Here is a 23,833-nt window from a genome sequence, read left to right as displayed (position 1 = left end):
AGAAAACATAATAAAGTGCAAAACCTTATCAATACAAAAAGCAATTTAATGCTTATTTAAATTCTGTAACAATTAATTTATAACGCCGAATGCACACACTCGTGCCTGATTCCGCATGCGGGATCCCGCAGCGGAATCTGACCCTGTGCCCAGCCGGAGACCCCTGCATACCTGTCCACAGTTGTCTTTTTTGTATTACGGATGTAAATGACCGGGACATATGCGCAGTATAGAAAATGCCGTGCTGCTGCGGAATCTGTGACCCTTCCGCAATGTCATTGCGCGAGGGCCCGCAGATCGGAGGGCTTCCATTGACTTCATTGGAAGCCGTCTACTCAGAATCTGCACTGGAATAGGACATGCTGCGATTTTCCGTCTATGGGCAATATTTACTGCGGAATCCGGAGGCAGACGCCCGCTCCGGATTTCACAATGCAAATATACCCGTGTGCATTTGGCCTAACTGAATGGATCAAGTGGGAAGTACTGTAGTTGGAAGATTCCCACATAATGAGCTATGACCATAACTCCATTTGTATAAGGCTGCATCCACATGGGTGATATGATAGCGATGCGAGAAAATCATCAGAGATACCGCATCGGTGGTCTGTGCGATATCGCTGCGTTTTCTCGTGGCAATTACATTTTTTTTTTGTCGGAACAAAGTTGCACAACTATATAGCACGACCTGCGAGGATTTTTGGTGGGAGAAAGGGGGGTATGGCGGCTTGAAATATAAGCCCTATCCGGAAAATAAGCCCTAGCTACAGTAAAAATAAAAAATAATACATCGCCTAAGTCGTGCTGTCTGGCTGCGGCACGGGTCTCTTCTTCAGCTTCCGGCACTCATCTTCAGTCTTCTGAAGAAGAGACCTGTGCCAGAAATGACAGCACTTCTTAGGTGATGTGTTTTTATTTTTTTTGGTTTGTTTTTATTACTGCAACTAGAGTTTTTACAGTAGGTTTTCCTACTGTAAAGGTTGCATCGCACTGCACAAAAACCGCGTTTTTGTGCTATGAAGTGCAACAAAAAGGAAGGCTCCATAGGGAAACATGAGCTACAAAAAATTACAAATCACGGCTGTGTAGAGCATGTAGTAATTTTGTAGTCTTGCAATGTTGCAGGCTACAAAACATCGCTAAGTGAAAGACCCATAGGAAAGCATGGGCTCTAAATACATGCGCTTTGTAGCACTGTCACATTGCGGATACGGCCTAATGCGCCACCTGGATCCAGTATGCAAGCGATTTCAAACTGATGAGGAACCCAAGACCTACCTAGAAATAGAATATAAAGCAAGATAAAATCATATAAATACATATACAACCCTACCCACACCAAAAGAGGGGGGAAACCTGGGACAAGTATATATCCAAATATCAATACAGATCACAAAATTGAACAAAAAAGTTTTTAACTTAGAGATGCCGCAGATCCAATACCTAATACATGGTCTGTACTGTCTTGTTGTTAAGCCTATATAAACCAAGTTACAGGGGCATACAGCATAATATACAGCCCCTATGGTACCACAATTTATAGCAGGTTTAATCCCATACTACTTACTCTGTTCCGAGTTGAAAAATGTCACTGCTGCCTCCAAGTTGCAACATGTAACACAATTTCCACGCAGTTTGCTACTCCACCTTGGCTCCTTTGTTCCAAAAAACGTACCTGAAGTTATTCCTGGAGAGTAGCTACGGACTAATTTTATGTATTAAGTTCTGAGATCTTCGATAAGTAATTAATGAACAGTCAGACAACTGTTGGGAAAAGGTCTGATACATTAATAAAAACCATTTAAAATAATATTGTGTAATCTCACCGTATCTGCTGTCCCCCTTACTGTCAATGTGTCATCACGTTTTGACTGAAATCTCCCCTTTGAATTGCACAACTGGCATATTCATGTGCTTTAAAACGTTATTCTAAATCCCTCGCCTGCTGCTCAAGCAGAGAATCATTAGAGCAAACCCTAGAAGCCGGCAAAAATCGGCCTATTGGTATCTTATTAATAAGAGCTCTAGTATGAGACGAACTAACATGTAACACTGAATTGACTGACTGGTTTCCTTCCTGTGTACCTCTGCGACCACAGACCCTGCTGAAGCCATACTGAACTTAACATCCCCAAAATCAATATCTGAACGACTATATTTATATGTTAATCTGATGTTCTCATTATTATTTAAATACTTCATAAACCCATTCATTCCATCTCTGACCCCAGCCAGATGAGAAAAGTATAGTCTTTAAGATGATACCACATTTCTAACTTCTCAATCAAAGGCACTCGGTTAGTAAAGAAAGTCCTTCTCTCCCACAGCCGCAGGCAAAGACTTGTGTAAGGGCTCCTTTCCACTGGCGATAGCGACATCGTTGCGATGCGAGAATCTGTTTTGCCAATGCACTGTATGGGTGACAGAAAAAGGCAAAACGCTGAAACAATCCTCCTGCTGCGATTTTTAATCCTCGCATCGCAGCTTGCCCTTAAACATCGCTAGTGGGAAGGTTGTCATAGAACAACATGTGTGGGACTTTCTTTTGAGAGCTCGCACTCTCGCATCGCACTGAAAACGTGCGATTAGTTCACAAGTGGAAAGGAGCCCTAAGAGGGCGCACAAGGCACCCCCATCGTCGTTCCCCTGAGCTGTAGGTAGGAGGATTCCCTGAAAATAAACATTACGAGTCAAGTTAAAGTTAACAAAGTCAAGTTAAACTTGCCAACGGGCCTGTCAATGTTGGACACACATAGAAAGAACTCCATAGCTTCTATGCTCTAATGATGTGGATAAGGATTCAGCCTCACACTTACCAACAACTTATCCGCATCCAGTTGCATTCTATTCACTTTACCTAGAATATGCATTGTGTCTCCCAGATATGGTGTAAGTGACTTCACCAATAGCTGCAACACATGGTCTATTCATTTTCCGCTCAGTTGACACAAACTGTTGATCCTGGGCACTACTGGTCAACTCCGCAGCTTACTCGCATTTTTTGGATATTTTTAGTGGAACTGTTTGAAAATTCAAAAACAAACAATACGATTCCTTCCTCCCTATTAGACCATCATCAAAAGCCTCCAAGGATAACCTCCAATTCCTGTCTATACTTATTCAGAGGGTGAAATGTCAGTTTCCTATAGTTTTTACTATCACGTAGTTGTCTAAGAGCTCCTTTTTCATACATTATCATGGCACAGATAACCCCATTGCCCCCTTTATCACAGGGCCTTATTAAAATGTCTTTCATCTGACCCAATTCATACAAGGATTTTCTCTGACTTAATGAACAGTTGTCATCCACAATAGTCTCCGAAATCTTCTTGAACTTGGCACTAACAAAATAAGTCAATATTAGGAAATGGGGACAAATAAGGAAAGTTTTTTTTGATTTTTGAACCCAAGGATAAAGATTTTGAAAACTCACCCCTAACACTATCCTCCTGCTCATCCACAATTGCCTGTAAGTCCCTTAAGTGCCATTTCATCCTGTGTCGTCATCAATTGGCCCCAAGAGTCCTGTCGAAAAATCTTTTTAAAGGCCAACTACCGGTCAATCATGTGTAAATCTTTTACCGCTAAAAAGCAATCAGAGGGAGAATATGTTAAACCCCTAATTAATACTTCTAATTGAGGTCCACTCAGAGGCTTATCAGATGAATTGATTACCCTTAATCTGGACCTCGGACTCTCCAGATTGTTCATCATCAGCCCGTACATTTATAAGGTTCACATTCCCTTTTGTTGCCCTGTACAGAGGCTTGTTTACAGCTTTCATTGGATGTACTTGACTCCCTTTCTGTAGATACATAGGATAAAACTGGCACTGATCTTACCTCCCATTACGGAACATTAACTTCTATTTATATGCTTTATTATTTTCAAAACCATAAAAGTCCCACTGAAGTTTCCTGGCCTTCACTGTTTTTATTTGTTTCTTCCAGACCTTAATAGATTCATCCAACCCTCCTTTCCAGTTATCCAATTCAGCCGGAGCAAGCAAAGTTAAAAAATGTGATTCTTCTTCTCCAGTATATCCTCATCCAGAGTCTCTAATGCCTTACTATTAAAATCCACAGTCCGTTGCATGAGTGCTCTTCAACAATTAATGCCGATCTCCTCCTATTTTGTGCTAAAGGCCGAATCATCCTTTCCATATGATGGGATGAAATTGTACTCTTAGTCCATGTGGAATTACATTTTGCACCAAGTATTTCTTTAATGGTAATCTGTTTCACCAAGTCTTAATCCTACGTAGGAGCAGAATTCTTGAGCTTTTACACTCATGTAAGCCCCAGCATCCCACGTCTTCCATGGATATTGCTCCCATTTGGAATATTGCGTTAGCCTGTGAAAGCCGTAACGCCTCATGTACCGAAAATCCACTATAATAGATGGATCACACTACTCAGTAAAAATACAGGAAAATGAATCAATACAATAATTGGGCTTATATTCACTCAGAAATTATGCCCTGTAACCAAACTATATTACATAACGGGAAAAACACCTAGACAGAACAAACATAATATGAAGCATCGCATGTTTATTGCATACAATAAATAACTCAAATAAGAATTTTAAAACTGTTAGCAGCATCCATGTTGGAAACCAGATATCCACCTATTTATACACTCCTTGTATTAAAAAAATCAAGCTCCTAGAAGACGTTGTTGGAATCTAATTAAACTTCCTCTGTGTGATTTTAACATTGATATAAGTAGGTGATTACAGTAATCGTGAAGAAGTGAAGGCAGGCTGTAGTACCCTGTTGTACCACCTCTTGCTTGGATGTAAGATGTGATATGGGTGGGTATGTAGGCTCTATTACCCTGTTGGGCCTCCTCTAGCTTGGATACAAGATGTGATACGAGCGGGCATGGATGTATACAGATTCTGTATGAAACCCTGCGGCACATCAGTCCACATTTGCTGTAATTGAGCTTCTAGATCAAGAAAACATGTAGGCTGTCGAAATTGGTCCCCCAGATGATCCCATACATGTTCTATTGGTGATTAATCTGGCAACCGGGTAGGCCATGGAAGTATGACAATGTTGTGGAGACATTCCTGTGACCCCCTTGTATGTGCATGATCGAACATTATCCTGCAGGACATGTCTGTTCGAAGCCGCCATGAGAGGAACACATGTGGCTGCAGGATGTCCTGAACATATCGCTGAGCTGTCATTGTCCTTCATACCACTACTGTTGTATGCGATGGCCCCCCAGACCATCACACCAGCAGGGGGCATTGTGCCGCTCCAAAGCCAAGACAATATTGAGACACTAATCCCTAGGTCTGCAGACACGAACATGGCTGTTGTCTGTGCCCAAACTAAATCTGGATTCCTCACTGAAGACAATCCGATTCCACTCTGTTGCAATCCAGTTTCGTCATTCACACCACCATTGAGGAGGTGATGGTGGGTATCAAATGCAGTACATATAATGGTTCTGACAGGCACATGGGCCTATATTGATGGTGCCACGTGGCTCTGGGTGGTGGACAATGAAACAGTTGTAGTTTCTTGTTCTTATCAGTCCATCCTCTCTACTGGTGGTCTAGCCAGGGAGTCCTGAGCCCAGTTGCCTCGTGTGTGTGTCTTCTGACAACCACTGGTCCCAACATCTCCTGAGTCTGCTCAGAATGGCCCAGGTGGCAGGTAGTTTGTTGATAGGACCATCCAGCTTCTCGCATTGCAATAATGAGCTCCTTCTGAAACGCTGGCAACTGAGCAAAATCTCTTCAATTGCGTCGTAGAGGCGTCTAGTGGTCACCAAGCTCTACACAAGCAGAAAAAGAAGTCACTACATACAAGGAGCCTCCGAGAGCCTTTTCATAGGCCAAGGGGGGAAACATTTTTAGGGTTTCAGGTGACAGGACCGTTCATCCAATCACATCACAACTCTAATCATTTGTAAATCCGCCTGAGATGTAACTGCATGTCAAGTTTTGCAGCAAAATGACAACTTCTTCTAGGGGATTTTTTTTTCTTACAAAGAGTGTAAATGCATCCATAAATGCCACAATTATCTGCCCAAACTTCTCCATCGATCATTAATCACAAGGAGTAAAGCATAAAAACAGCAAAAAAGTAATACAAATACAAACCAGTATGGTGGATACCACACCCCAGTCACGTTTACACTTGTAGCCTCCTGCAGGAAGATGTCAGAACTAAATCATGTATGTACATATATATAAAATCTGCATACACACCTGATTGCATAGTTAGTACATTGATTCCTCCAACAGTAAGGCGTTCTGGACATGCAGTCTCATCCCAAGTTAATGGATCAAACCCTTTCCCAACAGTTGCCCGACTGTCCATTAATTACTTATCGAAGATCTCAGAACTTAAATGATAAATTAGTCCGTAGCTACTCTCCAGGAATAACTCCAGGTACGTTTATTTGAACAAAGGGGCCAAGGTGGAGTAGTAAACTATGTGGAAACTGTGTTGCATGTTGCAACTTGGATGCAGCCACGACATTTTTCAACTTGGAACAGAGTAAGTAGTATGGGATTAAACCTGCTATAAATTGCGGTACCATAAGGGCTGTATATTATACTGTATGCCCCTGTAACTTGGTTTATATAGGCTTAACAACAAGACAGTACAGACGAAGTGTTAGGGAACAAGTATTGGGCTTTGGATCAGCAACAGGAAAATCTGATCTCTGAAGTTAAAAACCACACTGAAACCTTTCTAAAATCCATCATGGGATGTAGGGTGCATGTAAACTCCCGGGGAGGTAATTGGAAGAAGATTGGCACAAAGGGAGGTTAAGTGGATACATTCATTAGATACGGTTGCACCAAAGGGGGTTGAACGAATCCCTCAGTTTTGTTCCATTTTGTGATCTTTCTAGCCAAATCTGTGTTAATACTTGTATGTATATTTGCCCGTGTGTTTCCCCTCCTCTTTTGGTGTGGGTAGAGTTGTATATGTTTTTATAGGATTTTATCTTGCTTTTTATTTTATTTATTCTATTTCTAGATTGGTCTTGGGCTTCTCATCAGTTTGAAATTGCTTGCATACTGGATCCAGGTGGCGCATTATACAAGCAGAGTAATGGTCTTCGCTCATTATGTGGGACTTATCCAACTACAATACTATGTAAAATCTCACAATATTTCGTACACCATTGCAGGCAAATGTTTTCCAGACAAATACTATTGATGATGTATCTGGGTCATTAATAGTTGATCGGCCAGGGTCCTGAGCGGTTGACCCCAGACGATCAGCTGATCAGGCGCTCGCTGTTAGCACCACAACACACGGGTACAGAGCAGAAGTACTCAGCTCCGACCACATGTAGTGGCCGGTTCTCGTAATTGCAGGTGCAGCTCTCGTTAAAATCGATGACCGCTGCGCCTGCACTTACAAGCACTGCCCACTACACACAGGTCAGACAATCCACTTTTTGTTGTGGCGCCGACAGCGAATGCCCGATCAGCTGAGGTCCTTAGCAGCTATTAATGACCTATCCAGAGGGTAGATCATCAGTAGTATTTTCCCAGAAAACCCTTTTAATATGTGGAAAACATAACCTTTTAATTTTTTATCACATTAGAAATTCCAAATTACGGTCTATCACAAGTAAGTAAATTATGAAAGCAGATTCTCCTGAGAGCACAATAATTTTCATATATATATATATATATATATATATATATATATATGTGTGTGTGTGTGTATGTATATTTATATATATTATTTATGTATATATTGTAAAGTATATTTGCAGAAAATGTTGCAATTTCTTTCCATATCAGGTGTCTGATATCTGGACGGAGTGAATTGTTTGATCATTAGATGTGTCATATATGTTTTGATCTGGTATCCTCCAGAGTGTGATTATGGAGAAGAGATTATCATCATAATATAATGGTGCTGAAGGGGTCAGTCGTTGGGCACTGCGTGTATTAGCAGCCGCTTGTCTGTGAACTTAAGAACAGTGCCAGCAGATTGTAATACCATGGGGGTGGGGATGGGATCAGTATCCAAGCATGATCTTCTACTGCTCCCTTGTGGAGGGACCTTGAGCAGACACCTCTCATAGAGCATTGTCACAGCAGTCTGTTAACAGTCTATTAACACATCATCAAGATCTAAGTTATTATGTACGACTATATTTTACCTCTGCATGCCACAACTTTTTCTTCTTTTCCTATTCTGGCACACATTTCTTCGTTTTCTTCTAGTCAGAGTTTATTAGCGTTGTGTTACACATTAACCTGCGACATTTTGCTATATATTTATTTGCATCTATACATATTTCATCCTTTTTTGTCAGGTTGTATTTTTTGTTCTTCACCGACTATATTTGTTCTTTATGTCCCCTGTCTAGTTGCACACTATATGTCCCCCAGACCAGCTTCCTTCTGCTTTTACCCACTAAATTCTATCCGTTTACAGAGAAGGTCTGCTCTCCTTCTTTTTAAAGGAGAAGGGGCACATTTTCCAAGAAACTTTCATTAAAAAAAGATGTATAAGGCTTCAGATCTCACAAATCTTCACATGGTGTTAAACCAGCATTATACCACCATATAGAACTGAATAAAACAACCAAACGGATAGGTGGTTCATAGTAATAGCTCCGGTTGTCTAGGATAGTGAAGGGGCTAATACCAAAATCCCTAGCAGTCTGAGATAATGAAGGGGTTAATAGTAACAACTCCAGTAATCTAGGATAGTGAAGGGGCTAATACCAAAACCCTAGCAGTCCGAGATAGTGAATGGGGTTAATAGTAACAACTCCAGTAATCTAGGATAGTGAAGGGGCTAATACCAAAATCTCTAGCAGTCTGAGATAGTGAATGGGGTTAATAGTAACAACTCCAGTAATCTAGAATAGTGAAGGGGCTAATACCAAAATCCCTAGCAGTCTGAGATAGTGAAGGGGTTAATAGTAACAACTCCAGTAATCTAGGATAGTGAAGGGGCTAATACCAAAATCCCTAACAGTCTGAGATAGTGAAGGGGTTAATAGTAACAACTCCAGTAATCTAGGATAGTGAAGGGGCTAATACCAAAATCCCTAGCAGTCTGAGATAGTGAAGGGGTTAATAGTAACAACTTCAGTTATCTAGGATAGTGAAGGGGCTAATACCAAAATCTCTAGCAGTCTGAGATAGTGAAGGGGTTAATAGTAACAACTCCAGTAATCTAGGATAGTGAAGGGGCTAATACCAAAATCCCTAGCAGTCTGAGATAGTGAAGGGGTTAATAGTAACAACTCCAGTAATCTAGGATAGTGAAGGGGCTAATACCAAAATCCCTAACAGTCTGAGATAGTGAAGGGGTTAATAGTAACAACTCCAGTAATCTAGGATAGTGAAGGGGCTAATACCAAAATCCCTAGCAGTCTGAGATAGTGAAGGGGTTAATAGTAACAACTTCAGTTATCTAGGATAGTGAAGGGGCTAATACCAAAATCTCTAGCAGTCTGAGATAGTGAAGGGGTTAATAGTAACAACTCCAGTAATCTAGGATAGTGAAGGGGCTAATACCAAAATCCCTAGCAGTCTGAGATAGTGAAGGGGTTAATTCTAACATCTCTCATGATTGGGGGTAAAGAAGGGATTTACTATATTTACCAAGACTCCAGTTTTTATTCGACTGTGCCTGAAACCGTACCTCAATTGCTGCGCAATAAGTTGGCACAACACAAATAAAGATTATTATTAATTGTGCATTAAAACTTCTTTTTTTACGTCTGTTTTGGGGACATTTCTGGACCAAGCAGAAGGGAGCAGAAAATATCCCCTGATTTGGGATTCATATCTTGCTATGAGGTGAAGGCTTAAATTAACAGGTCTAGTGGAAAGACCACCAGAGCTTTTCATGTTGGTTGTCGGTATCGGAGGAGTTCATGTTTGCTTCCATGGTGGTCTAAGGTAGTGAAGTGGCTAATACTTGGTAGCTGACTCTTCCCACCGGAGTCCAGCGATGTTTCAGGAAGCTGAATGTGATGTGCTGATCTAATTCATCTACTCATCCCTGCCATCCCATACAAATACGATTATGAACACAAAAACCGGTGTAATGGCGCAACTTTCTAGAGAAGGAATAAAAAGAACGAAAGAATTATAATGCAACTACCTTTTTTACCGTCCACAATAACACAGGCCCCTTCTTGAGTTCTGCTGGGAAGTGGCTACTACAACAAGTAAACATTATATGCAATGAAAATGAGGGAAGGAGGAAAAAATATGCATTTGACAGTGAACTAAAAACTACTTCTGAACATTTTACCATATGCTCCCCGCCTAGAAAGATGCTATAGCCCTCTGCCTAATATGAGATGAGCCTACTAATCGGGGATGTGTGAGCAGGTGACTGTGAATTTTACTTGCACACATAGAAGACTAGTCTTCAAGAACTAGCAGTGGCATAAGCAACCCTACAACATGTGTGAGCACACAGATTACTCTAGCACGTCATTTAAACAGGATTTTACGTCCATATTTTTCAGCCAAAATCTGGATTGGAAACTTTAATGGGACAATTTGTACATCTCCTGTATTGTGGATCCACTCCTGGTTTTGCCTTTCGAATACTAAAGAAAAAACGGACCAAATACTGCAGTCTGAAAGTAGTCTTAGGTTGGAATCAAAACCCGTTTTTTTGACCGTTTTTCTTGCTGTCTTTTGAGTGAAAGCCAGAAGTGCACTAAAGGGAATAGGAAATGTAAAAGACGGACTTGTCTGCTAAATCCACTTCTGGCTTTGGCTTAAAAACTGTACCTCAAACTACATCAGAACATGCATGTCTATTTCCACCGTAAGGCCTCCCTCACACAGGCGTCTGCAGAAACGCAGCATTTTTTAACGCTGCTTTGCTGCGGTGTCAGCTCGATTTCAGCAGCGCTGGCATCCTTTATGCCAGTGTTTTGAGCACAGCTGAAATCGTAGCCAAGGAAGCTGAAAAAAAAAGCAATCCTCACCTAGTAGATGCCGTCAGGGGCCCTCCCACGGGTCTCCAGCGCTGCTCCAGGCTTCCTGTGCACTGACAGATCATATGAAAGGTTTGGTACCGTGTTAGCCAGTAGAGTGTAATTGTTCTCAGTAAGAGAGTAATCTTGTGGATATTATACCTTTTGATGGCTATCAAAAATACATGATGTTACAGCAAGCTTTCAGGTTCTTCTTATCCACCCTTCATCAGGCTGAAATGAAAATCGAGTTTCATTTTTGATAGCCATCAAAAGGTATAATATCCACAAGATTACTTGGTAACATCATGTATTTTTATTAGCCTTTAAAAGGTATCATATCCACAAGATTACTTGGTAACATCATGTATTTTTATTAGCCTTTAAAAGGTGGTATATCCACAAGATTACTTGGTTTCTCTTATTGAGAGCAATCACATTGACAGATCATATGTTGCTGGTAGCGAAATTTGAGAACCCCCGCCTCCAGCAAGAGGTTCACGGCGCTGGCTCAGCCTGCGAGCTCTGCTTGGCTGATACAGTCAATGAATGGCTTTGGTGCATCGAGTACCAGCTCTGATTGGCTGAGCCAGCACCAAGAACCATCACATACAAAAACATCTTCGTGAGGGGGGCCTTAGAATAACTTCACGCGGCGGATTTCACTGCAGAATTTTCCACATGAATTTCACCTCTAAAAACCACATCAAAATCCGTGGCTTTCTGCAGCGTTTCGGAGTGGAACTGCGCACGGATTTAACCCTGTCAATGGACAAAATACATGTGCGGAATTCTGATGAAGAAACTGACCTTTCCAGAAAGCTGAAGATATTGGTGAGTTTTTTTGAGGCAGAGTTCGCCAAAGAAAATTCCGCCACAATTCTGCCATCTGAACATACCCTGAGGTTTATTTCACATAGGCATGTGAAAACTGCCCAGATATCGCGCTCGCCAACATGCGATTTTTGACGCAGATGTGAGTCGTTTTTGTATCAAAAACTTCTTGCATCACTTCGGGGAAAGTAGTGATCCTCCAGAGAGGCTGACCGCCGCGGCGGAGGTTCACAGACTGTTTCCCACTGTTTTCAATGCGAAACATTGTATCCCACTCGTGTGCACCTAGCATGTGGTGCGATGCTTTGTCGGCCACATTGAAAATAATTGGCAATGGGTTGGCACGCCCAAAGATCGAACATGCCGCAATTTTTTTTTCACACATCACACCGCGGGGCGAAGTGGGGGAAAAAAACGATTGGGGTTCATATTCGTGTGTGATTTGTGCCTCTCGCAACACATAAATCTCATGCGACTTTCACGGCCGTGTGAAAGCGGCTTAAGTTATTTTTGGGGAGTTTTGTCAATGCAATAGGGCCATTTTTGGGGCATAATTAACCCTTTATCACACCATAACTGTACGTCATAGATTACCTCACAGAAAGACACAATGACATACAGTTATATCATAATGATTGCACAGGGACTAAGCGCCTGTGAATAACAGCATGGCCGGAATCACAGAAACATCTGAGCCCTGCTGTTTAACCCTTTAAGTGCCAATGTCATTAAGCGATCTCTGCATCTAAGGAGCCGGACAAAGAGAAGGGGACTCCCTCTGCACTTCGGGCATTTATCAGGGCAACTAGGGGCCTCCCAAACGCCCCCAAGCCTTCCATAGGTATACGCCTTAAAATAATATTACACTGATAAGTAATAATGCTTTAGAATATTAAGTATTTCAAAGTATTATGTATGCAATCAAATAATGCAGCTCCAAATCGTCTAGTATAATAAATGTTATTGAAAAAGTTCCTCACCCCCCTAAATAATGGATAAACCATTAAAATAAACCAGACCATATAAGGCACCCCCACAAACATAACGGCCCACAGAATATCAATAACGTATTGTTTATACCCCTGGGCAGGTGGCGTTTTTTTTCACTTTCCTACCATAAAAAATTCTAAAAACAACTTCAAAAATTTTTATGGTACCAATAAAAACTGTAACTCGACAAGCAAAAAACCAAGGCTTAATTTAGGTACTTCACCAGCAAAATAAAGCTATGGGTCTTGGAATATGGCAACACAAAAAGTGCTTTTTTTCCCCCATAGGATACGTTTCATTCTGAAAACATACTAAAACATAAAAAAACTAGACCTATTTGGTGTCCCCATATTCTTACAACACACAAAATAAAGATAGCCGGTTATTTTTACCACACGATAAACTGTGTGTGTGTGTGGGGGGGGGGGGGGGGGGGTAATAATGGCGGAATTGCTGTGTTTTTATTAAGAATTAAAGCTGGTCAATAATTTACATTTGTTTTTAAATTAGTGTTAATGAAAAATAAAACTCCCTGTGATGCCACTGGTTTGGAGCACTAGACTCACAGTTGGGCTCGGACATTTAAAAATGCCCTTATTACACTTGTAAAAACGCATCACAAGTTGGTGCTTTGCGTTTTTTGTGCGATGCGGTTTTAACATTACAAACTTCCATTGACAATCGCGTTAAAAAATCATAGCTATATCCCAGCGTTAAAAAACCGCCAGTGTGTGGGAGCCCTTAGACCGCTTATTCTGCATCTACCGGTCTTTCCGTGTCCTCGTATCTCATCTGATTAGTCATCCTTTTCCTCCGTGTTCTCCATTCACCATTATGTACCGTGGAGGACATTTATCGAACACTGCCATCTTACACGTCGCCATCACATAAGTGTGTACAGAGTAAGGGTCTGCTAACTTCTCGTTTTTGGATCCATGTAGGGGTCCCGTCAGTCCCGGATATTTAAAATCCTGAAAACAGAACGGACAGATGGAACTGGACGAAACGAAACCTATCCTGGCCACTTCAGAAAACTGCTACAATGGAGATCAATAAGTCTGCATTCCAGCAGGTTTCCATTCATTTGCGCCATTCTGTGCCGGAGAGAAAAACGTGTTAGACTCCGCTTTTCTTTCTGGCACATAATGATGCAAATGAGTGAATTTGTCTCAATATGTCTTCATTTCAGCAGTTTTCCATAATGCCAGAGTTTCCGTTCAGCGGCCTCTGACTTCTGTTCCCCGCCTGCTCTTGGGGGTTCAGCCATTTAACTTTGGAGATCTGTAAACCCCCTTCCCGGTGTCGTCTCTGAGCACTACCACTTTTATTATGTCTTTATGAATACAGACAAACACTTTGCATGCATGGCCTTCTCATTCCAACTGCACATATAAAGCACGTCTTCTAGCAAAATGCCGACTCTTTAGCTCTTTTTAGGCCTGTGTGTCTTTATAGTACATGCACAGTTTTTTACTCCATTGCTGTATTTTCGATGTATCGTAAAGGAAAAATTAACGCAAAACTATAATCCACTTTATCCTTTATTCCTCTGTAACTGAGCGGGGCTTCTGGCGGGTTGCTGGGCATCACCCGACGTGGTGCATTTGATATGACATGACTCTCTGCAGCCTTTTAATAAAAGTCACTGCTCATAAATATTCATTGAAGAGCCTCCTCCGAATGTGTCATCCAGCAGCTTTCTCTGCAAGTGAACGGCATCAGAGGTACCTTGCGTGTATTGCTGGCCAACAGCAAGGGTGATTGGTCAAGGCCCTTGCAGATCAAGTCTTCAAGCAAACAATTTAGACGCATTTGCACCAAATTCAAATTTCCTTAAAAACGTCCAAAAATAGAGTAAAAGATAAGGAGTCCCCAGTTAATTAAAACCTCATTAGAGAATCTATACTAAGAGGACATTAATTATAAGGAAAAAGCACTGTCAGATGCTATTTAAGGCTGCCTTCACATTTGGCGTAATCACTGTAGGCATTTCGAAACGTAAAAGCCGCAGCAATTATGCTGGAAAACCACAGTGGCCAATCTGCTGGGGGATTTAATCCTTGTAGTTCAAGGGTTGAGTTCCAAATCGGAAATCTGCAGCAGAAATCAATATGCTTCGAATTCAGAATCCGCAGAATTTTTCAAAAACATTGCGGATTTGTTGCAGAAATTTTCTGCACGGTGTGAAGTAGACTTCTGAAATCTTCTCCACACGGCTTGTACTGTAAACGCTGCAGAACTTCGGCAGAGATCCCAGCAATGGAAATCTAGCAGCATTTCCGCCTTTACACTGGCAATGAAATCGCTGCGAGAAATTGCTAAATTATGAAGCCAATGGCTTCCAAAGGCTCCATTCATATGTGCAATGTTTTAAGGCTTGCGATGCAGCGTGAAAACAAAATCGCAGTATGTCCATTCTTTTTGCGATCTCGCCCACTGCTGCCAATGGGGCCAGTGGCAGCAGTGCTGGCCCCACTGAAATCAATGGGAGATGATCACGATCCTCTGCCATTTGCGTGACACACAGCGCTCAGCCAATCGGAGACAGCGCTTTCACGAGGCGGGTATTTTCCAATCCCCGGCCAGAAGAAAAGTTGAAGAAGAGTGCCGGGGACCTGCTAGAAAATGCGCCAGAGATGACAGTGCTTCTAAGGTGATGTATTATTTTTATTTTTTTCTACAGTTAGGGATTATTTTTGGAGAAAGGCTTATATTTCAAGCTGTGACAGCTGCAGCAGAGGATTCCTTCAGTGATCATGTTCCATTGATTTCAATGGGGCTGGAGCTGCTGCCGGTAGCCCCATTGGAATCAATGGGAGAAGATCACTATCTCCTGCCATTGCTGTGACAGCCACAGCAGCAGATTCCTTCAGCCCTGCTGGGATGGGAGACTGTTTCTCTGCAAAAATACCTCGCATCCAGGGCTTCAGGAGGATTGCGAGAGCGATATTGGGGCGTCAAACACATCCCGATATCACTCTCGCTAGTGTGCAGAAGCCATAAGGCCTCTTTCACACAAACGTCAGTTTAACATTCAGATAGTCGCGGCAATCGTAGCGTTAAATCATGTGAACGAATAGCAGCCACAAGCATGTTGCCGGAAGGCTCCCATAGGAGTCGATGGGAGCTGCTGGCGTTGTGCCGTCAAAAGATAGAACAAGTCCTTTCTTTTGTTGCAGAGAAATTTGAGTGCCAAGAAATCGCGGCTTTTGATGCACATTTTTTTTAAACCCCGTCAAAAAATCTGGAAGAACCCATAGGAAAACATTGGTTGTTTTAGAGGCCATTTTTTAACGCGCCTACTCTGCGTCAAATCTACGTTCGTGTGAAAGGGCCCTGAGGGTGCATTCACATATAACTGACTTGTTGCAGATTTTAGTGTTGATCTGTAGCAGATTTCACCATTTCAATTGATTTCAAATTGAAGAAGTAAAATCTGCAACAATATACACAGCAAATCAGCTACGTGCAAACGCGCCCTAACATTACTCTTCTCCACTAGAGATGAGCGAGTATACTCGCTAAGGCACATTACTCGAGCGAGCAGTGCCTTAGCCGAGTATCTCCCCGCTCGTCTCCAAAGATTCGGGAGGCGGCGCGGGTGACAGGTGAGTTGGGAGGGAGAGGGAGATCTCCCCCTCCGTTCCTCCCCGCTTTCCCCCACCCGCCGCCGACTCCCAAATCTTTAGAGACGAGCGGGGAGATACTCGGCTAAGGCACTGCTCGCTCGAGTAATGTGCCTTAGCGAGTATATTCGCTAATCTCTATTCTCCACCCTTTCCACATCAGCCCAGCCTTCCCAGATCTCTCCTCCAAACTTTCCTTGCGCCCTGTTTGCCTCTGCACAGCCCTGTTCCTGATCTCCGGTGGGACGGCAGTCTGGGATTAAGCCGCGTACAGTGTCTGCTGAGCCAGAGAAATGAAAATATTTGGATAGGTTGTGATGTGAAGCTGATGATATTTACATGTTATTATGCTGCAGTCCTCACATGAAAAGCCAGGCTCCACTCAGATGTACTCTGCTCTTCATCACCTCCTCAAGCTGTCACTGGCAGCATTCCATCTCCCTCCTTGTTTGTTTGCATTAATTAAGATGTTAAATTAATCATCCTGACTTTCTCTCTTAAAAGCTTACTGTGGAGTTCAGTGTCGGGGTAGCGGCCGGACCGCCATGTGCAGGTGTGCAGCTGTTTGCTGATAAGAGCTATTTATTTGGGTAGGTGTGAGGACAGACGGACAGAGTTTCAATAAACCACACCTTTCCTGATAGTTGATGCTTTTATCTAGACTAGTGAAAGGTGGCAGCTCACATCCCACTTTGGTCATGGAGAACCGCTTAGAGTATTTTAGTCTGATGTCATTTCCTTTTTTGACTATAAATCTGTCTTCATTTGTCTGGTGCGCTCCAAAACTGACAAAGGAAGAATACTTGGGACGGAGCATCAGCTGGCCGGAGCCTTCCTCCAACTATGCTATTCTGTTTTAGTAGGAGTTTAAGGGGTTTCCCACTCCATTTTTGTTCTCATTTGTCCCCAACTGCACTCCACCCAGCATTAGCAATCCATTAAGGGACATTTCACAGGGATTGGAATATTCTACAACAGCTTTACCAAATACTCCGCTCCTGAATTTCACACTAACTGCAGATTTTGATGCAGAATTGCAACAAAATTCTGCTATTTTGAATTCTGCATCAAAAACACATGTTAAGGCCCGGCTTACGTTTTTACAGTTGTGGTACCGGCTGTGACGCTGCATACTGCTAGTTATGGTGACGGAATTGTATTGCACATGACCACTTACTCACGAACACTGTCACATCAGTACACATGTTTTTTTCTTATATTTCCTGCACCGACGGCGCGTATACACACATACTGGCACTACTGAGTAATATCAACATCTAAGGGAGACTGTGTCACCATATACATATATTGCATTCTATTGATTGTATGGCTGTATCTCCTGTATCTCTGCCTGACATTAGCAAATGAGAAATCTCCTAGTGTTAGTCAGCCTCTCTGTCTTACCTTAACTCTGATTGGCAGAGGAGGGGTAGAGGCAGAAGATGCTAGAGCAGTGGTTCCAAAACCTTTTCAGTCATGGAGCACTTTTTGAAGCAAAAGTTTCTCGTGGAGCCCCAAAATGGGACGGAGAGTGTGGTCAAGGGAGGGGTTAGGGGGCGTGGCTTATCACAACATATGATTTTTACCTCCATCGTTATAAAAAAATATAGGACCGTTTAAAAAAAACTGGGAGGAACGCTGGATGGGCTATTGATATACATTATATTTAAATTTAACCTGCTGCAGAATTGAATCCCGCACCTCATGTCAATATTCGCACTGGTTTTGTGGAGATTTTTTCCACAGCGTGTGCATGCGATTTTCAAAATCTCATCCACTTTGCTGCTATAGCTGGTGTAAATTCCAAAGCAAATCTGCCCCGTGTGGTAATAGTAACCCCCTATACTGGTGGCCCCAGTAGTAATAGCGTTCCCTATATTGGCCCCAGTAGTAATAGCGTTTCCTATATTGGTGGCCCATTATGGGGCTGAAGGAAATCCCTGCCGCTGCTATCGCAGCTGCAGCAGAGTATTGCGGAGTTCTCCTATTGCAAACAATGGGCGATATCGCAGACAGAACACGCTGCAATGTGTTTTCCTGCATAGCATCACGGCACTATGAAGGAAAACATTGCTAATGTGAATGAACCCATTCAAATGAATGTGGTTCAGATTTGTGCTTCTCGTAACGCACAAACCTTGCGTCTCAGTCGTGTGAAATCGGCCTAATAAGGGGGCCTTCACACTGGCGAGAAAATCATTCGATGTGAGAGTGAGTGAAAATGCATAATTCTGAAACTAATGATTTTCAATGGTTTCATTCTCATTTGCGATGTTTTCACTCCTACAGTACTGCGTAAAAAAAAACGCAGCACATCCTATCTTTCTGCGATATCGTCCATTGTTTTCAATGGAGCTGGCCCCATGAAAAACAATGGCAGAACATCGTGATCTTTTGCTGTGGCTGTGACAGCCATGCCGAGGGATTCCTTCAGCCCAGTGGGGAATCTCTTCAGCCCCACAAAGAAACCCTTCAGAAGTCAGAAGCGGCGGGGAAATCCCTTCAGCCTCTGTGGGGATGAAGGGATTTCCTGCAGTGATGCAAAGCTGTTTTCACATAAAAACACCTCCCATCCAGGGGTTTCACACGGATTGTGAGGGCGATATCGCCCTCACCAGTGTGAAGCTGGCCCCGCTCTACTCACCACTGTAGTGGTGTCTGGATAGGCTGTTCTGACCAAATGAACATCCAGGACCTGCGGTTACATGACCAAAGCCGGCCCATGTAATCCGTGTTGCTATGCTGATCCCAGGTCCTGGACATTTGCTTTCCTCAGCACAGCCTGTCACGACACCACTACAGCGCTGAGTATAGCGGAGACCAAGACCCTTGGAAACCCTGTGCCAGAGGATTCTAGAAGAGGAGGTAATATAAGACACTGCACTTCCCATTTCGGTCAATAATAGTATAAAGAGTGTGTGGCGTTAGAACAGAGAGTGTTATTATTTTTAATTATCTGCTCCTGCTCGGCTTATGCAGTGTACAGCACCCAAAGCTGCAAGATTGTTACCAGCCTAGAAAGGAGCCTCAGTCTTTGTGTGTCCTTCAGAAGTAAAGTATAACTGGACGGTTCAGTTCTGCATAAAATCCATTGTTCGGCAGAACAGCTGATAAGACGGACCGCATGCGGTGTTCTGCCCAGGGACCGCTGATAACAGCTGATTACATTGTCTTAGCTCTCAGCCCCTCGGCAGAACAAAGGGAATGTATTCAGGGAACAGCGGTTTGTCTGTTCCCTGAATACAGCTCCCAGTGGCTCACATGCTACTAATTGGTAATAATAGGCATTAGTACCAATTAGTAGTTTTATGCAAAATGATCACTCAAAAGCCATCTTTTGAGTGATCATCTTTGTGTCTAAATGCACCCTAACAAAGAATGAGATAGAGAACAGGAAGTGGAGAAAGGGGATGGTTCATGCTGCCAGCTGAAGTCTATAGAGAGAGCGGGATGGGGAGTAAAGACACATACAGACCTTGTAGGAAGTGAAGGAGGGTGATGGCTCACACTGTCCATAGACGTCTATGGGGAGATTAGGGCAGAAGAGGAAGCTGCTGCAGGAGGGAGAGAGACTCACACAGATGTAGCTGCTGCTAAGTGTTTTACTGTGTCTGACAGCTGCTAAATTCACATTTACACTTCTCGGTATTGCTGTATAATGTCCTCCATGCTGATATTCTTTCTCTATATGTGCTACAGAGAATTAGAGAGCAGAATCTGTCTCTTCTTATGCAGTTTACAGAAGACATCACAGCTGCTAATCTCCTAGTCCCCACCCACTAGCTCAGTGAAGACTGAGAATTACAGATGAAGCCTGCAGAGGGGAAAACTGGTGGAAAATGACAAATACAAGTCATATAATGGCCAAATTTAGTGTTCCTCCTCATGTACACATGGCAGCTTGTTCTGAAAAGTCATCTGAAAGTACAGGTACACTTTAAGTTATGGTAGTGTATTGATGGGTAACTCTCAAACTATTTTTGTGAATCTGAAAAACCAGGTTTTCTTGGGAAATAAGACACTAGAACAGCAGGGCCTTCTCTATAAATTGTAACTGTAAGAAGAGATGGGAGAGAAGTGTAGCCAGCAGGTATAACTAAAACAGGCCATAAACTTTAGATCATTATAGCAGTCTTCTCAGACTTCCTCATTAACATGCCAGTTCACCTTGGCCAAATAGGCATGTTTTATCTATAGACTGAGGATGATGAGTGGCTGCCAGACACCCCATGTTTTGCTTATCTTCGTGGATTATATAGAATCTGAGATCTAATATTATCTGATTTCAGTAAATGGCGGTTGTATGCGGTTTATAGTTCTGGCATATTCACTTATTGCTCAGAATAATGCATTAAAAACTGTAAAAATGTCATGCATGGTTTTTACATACTATACATATTTTCATTCTCTTTCAGTTTGAGAAGGTCTTTTTACGTACCCTCTAATTTATAAAGTGCTGCAGAATATGGTGCTGCTTTATAACTGAAGATTATAATTAAAGGGGTTTCCAGGACTTTAAAAAAAGATAAAAGGGCTTAAAATTAATAAGGTTTTAGTGTTGATTTTTGTATGGCTGCTGAAGCCTGTGAATCTTCCATTATTTCCTATGGAAGCCCAAAAAATTGCATCACATTTGCATATAAATGCGATTTAAATGTGACTGCGATGCATTTCTTTTTAATATTCTTACTATTGGAGCAACATGCGATCTTCAAGTGTGTGAAAAATGCATGTACAGCAATGTGATGCAAAACGCATCACAATCTCCTAAACAAAATCGCACTTGCCTGTGTAAATACGGGCTTAATGAGTGATGCTCTGCTTCAGTTCAGCAGTATTGTGATTGCAGCCAGGATACTAAACAGTTAAAGGGTGTCCATCAGAAAATAAAATAACTTTTTGTTTAAATAAGGTTTTCCTGTTATATATTTTTTTTTAGTTGCTGACTTTTCTTAAATTAATTTTCTGTGTCACTATGTATATATAAAAAATCCTTATTACAGTTTTCACTTTCTACACTAAGCCTATTAACAGTCTGATACTTTCTTTTCTGTACAGCAGTCTCCTGGGCTATAGACACAATGAACTGGAGGGACTCACTGACTTCTACGGTAGTGTTGTGGGCATGTTCTGTGATAAGAGGTCACTGTGCAGAGAGGGGAGGAGGTGAGCTGTGGCTCACATATTACAATAGGTGGATCCTGTGTTATCGATATATATGTCTATATGTTTATCAAATGGAAAGAGGGAGGAATATCTAACGAAGAATATAATGCCGTCTGCAGAAACTGTAGGATAAGTGTCAGAAAAGCTAAAGTTAATAATGAATTGAGGCTTGCAACAGAGGAAAAAGCAATAAAAAGGATTTGGGGGGTATGTCAAAAGCAAACGAAAAGTCAAAGATGCTATTGGATGCTTACAAGATGAAAATGGTGAATTGGTTAAGAATGATGTTGAGAAGGCCGAACTTTTAAATTCCTACTTTGCATCTGTTTTCTCTCAGAAAGTAGATGAAACATCAACTTATCTTCCCTGTGCTATTGGAGGAATAAAATAATGCAGGTCATCTGTAAGCAGAGAAATGGTGAGGAAACACTTAGCTAACTTAAATGAATTCAAGTTTCAAGGTCCAGATGAATTACATCCTAGAATACTAAAGGAAGCAGCAGAGGTAATTATGGCTGAACCACTCGCCATAATCTTTGAAAATTCTTGGAGAACAGGAGAAGTCCCAGAAGATTAGAAAAGGGCAAATGTTGTCCCTATCTTCAAGAAAGGGAAGAAGGTGGATCCAGGAAACTACAGGCCTGTGAGCCTGACTTTTATACCAGGAAAGATCTTTGAACAAATTATTAAACAGCATGTATGCAAGTACTTGGATAAAAATGGAGTAATTAACCAGAGCCACCATGGGTTTGTAACAAACATGTCATGCCAGACAAACCTAATTTCCTTCTTTGACAGAATCAACTGACTGGGTTGATCAAGGAAATGCAGTGGATATAGTATATCTTGACTTTAGTAAAGCATTTGACAAAGTATCTCATACCATTTGAAAAAATGACAAAATATGGGATTGACAAGGCAACAGCTAGGTGGATTCACAACTGGCTGAGTGATCGTACTCAAAGAATGGTCATAAATGGCTGCACATCCAAGTGGAAGAATGTATCAAGTGGGTTACCACAAGGCTCTGTCCTAGGCCTAGTGTTGTTCAACATTTTTATAAATGATCTGGAGGAGGGAATTGATGGGAAACTACTCAAATTTGCTAATGACACAAACCTAGGAGAGATAGCTAACACACTAGGGAAGAGAAAGCATTCAGAAAGATGAAAAGTGGGCGGCAACTAGCAAAATGGTATGTAACAAGGAAAAATGCAAAGTCCTACATCTGGGCAAGAAAAATGAAAAAAGCACATACAGAATGGGAGGAATTGGGCTTAGCAGCAGCACGTGTGAAAAAAATGAATAGGGGCTCACCTCACAAGCAGTGCCTCCGCTATAGGGGAAAAAACAATATCTGTTTCCCCAGCGGGAGCTCTGTCCTCAGATGGCCATTGGCAATCGGCTAAGCTTCATGAGAGAAACTGTAGATATGGAGGAGGGCTTTAACCATTAAAAATAGTAACTTTATTGATTAAAACGCATACATCTAACAGGTAAACGCTGAACGCGTTTCGGGCCAGACAGTGGCCTTTGTCAACAGCTGTTGATAAAGGCCGCTGTCTGGCCGAAACGTGTTCAGCGTTTACCTGTCAGATGTATGAGTTTTAATCAATAAAGTTACTATTTTTTATGGTTGAAGCCCTCCTCCATATCTACAGCTTCTCTCATGTGAAAAAGACTTGGCTATACTAATAGATCATAGATTGAACATGAGTCAACAATGTGATGCAGCAGCCAAAAAGGCAAACACAATTCTGGAATGCATTAAGAGAAGTATAGAGTCTAGATCACGTGAGGTAATTAATCCCCTCTACTCTTCCTTAGTCAGACCTCATCTGGAATACTGTGTCCCGTTCTGGGCACTCCACTTTAGAAAAGACATAGACAAATTGGAGCAAGTTCAGAGAAGAGTTACCAAGATGGTGAGCGGTCTGCAAATCATGTCCTATGAGGAACGATTAAAGGATCTGGAAATATTTAGCTTGCAAAAAATAAGGCTGAGAGGAGACTTAATAGCTGTCTACAAATATCTGAAGGGCTGTCACAGTGCAGAGTGATCAGCCCTATTCTCATCTGTACAAGGAAAGACTAGAAGCAATGGGATGAAACTGAAAGGGAGGAGGCACAAATTAGATATTAGAAAAAACCTTTTGACAGTGAGGGTGATCAATGAGTGGAACAGGTTACCACGGGAGGTGGTGAGTTCTCCTTCAACGAAAGTGTTCAAACAAAGGCTGGACAAATATCTGTCTGGGATGATTTAGT

The 23,833-nt window shown here is 42.0% G+C and overlaps 1 protein-coding gene across 3 annotated transcripts in view; it reads left to right on the top strand.

Annotated features, from left to right (window-relative positions):
• The window catches only part of SKAP1 (src kinase associated phosphoprotein 1), a 341,919-nt gene that overhangs the window by 221,911 nt on the left and 96,175 nt on the right, over positions 1-23,833 (top strand). The window contains exon 1 of one of the 3 annotated variants that reach the window (XM_066586771.1): positions 6,254-6,412. The exons of the other annotated variants lie outside the window; for them this stretch is intronic. Within the exon in view, the coding sequence (XP_066442868.1) occupies positions 6,280-6,412 (133 nt within the window). The 5' untranslated portion in view covers positions 6,254-6,279. Of the gene's footprint in view, positions 1-6,253; positions 6,413-23,833 lie in introns of those variants that run through there. 3 annotated transcript variants of the gene reach the window in all.

The sequence above is a fragment of the Eleutherodactylus coqui genome, chromosome 13 (assembly GCF_035609145.1).
Source record: "Eleutherodactylus coqui strain aEleCoq1 chromosome 13, aEleCoq1.hap1, whole genome shotgun sequence".
NCBI lineage: Eukaryota > Metazoa > Chordata > Amphibia > Anura > Eleutherodactylidae > Eleutherodactylus > Eleutherodactylus coqui.
The sequence above is the reverse complement of the archived record's forward strand: the minus strand, read 5'-3'. Positions and strand labels throughout refer to the sequence as shown.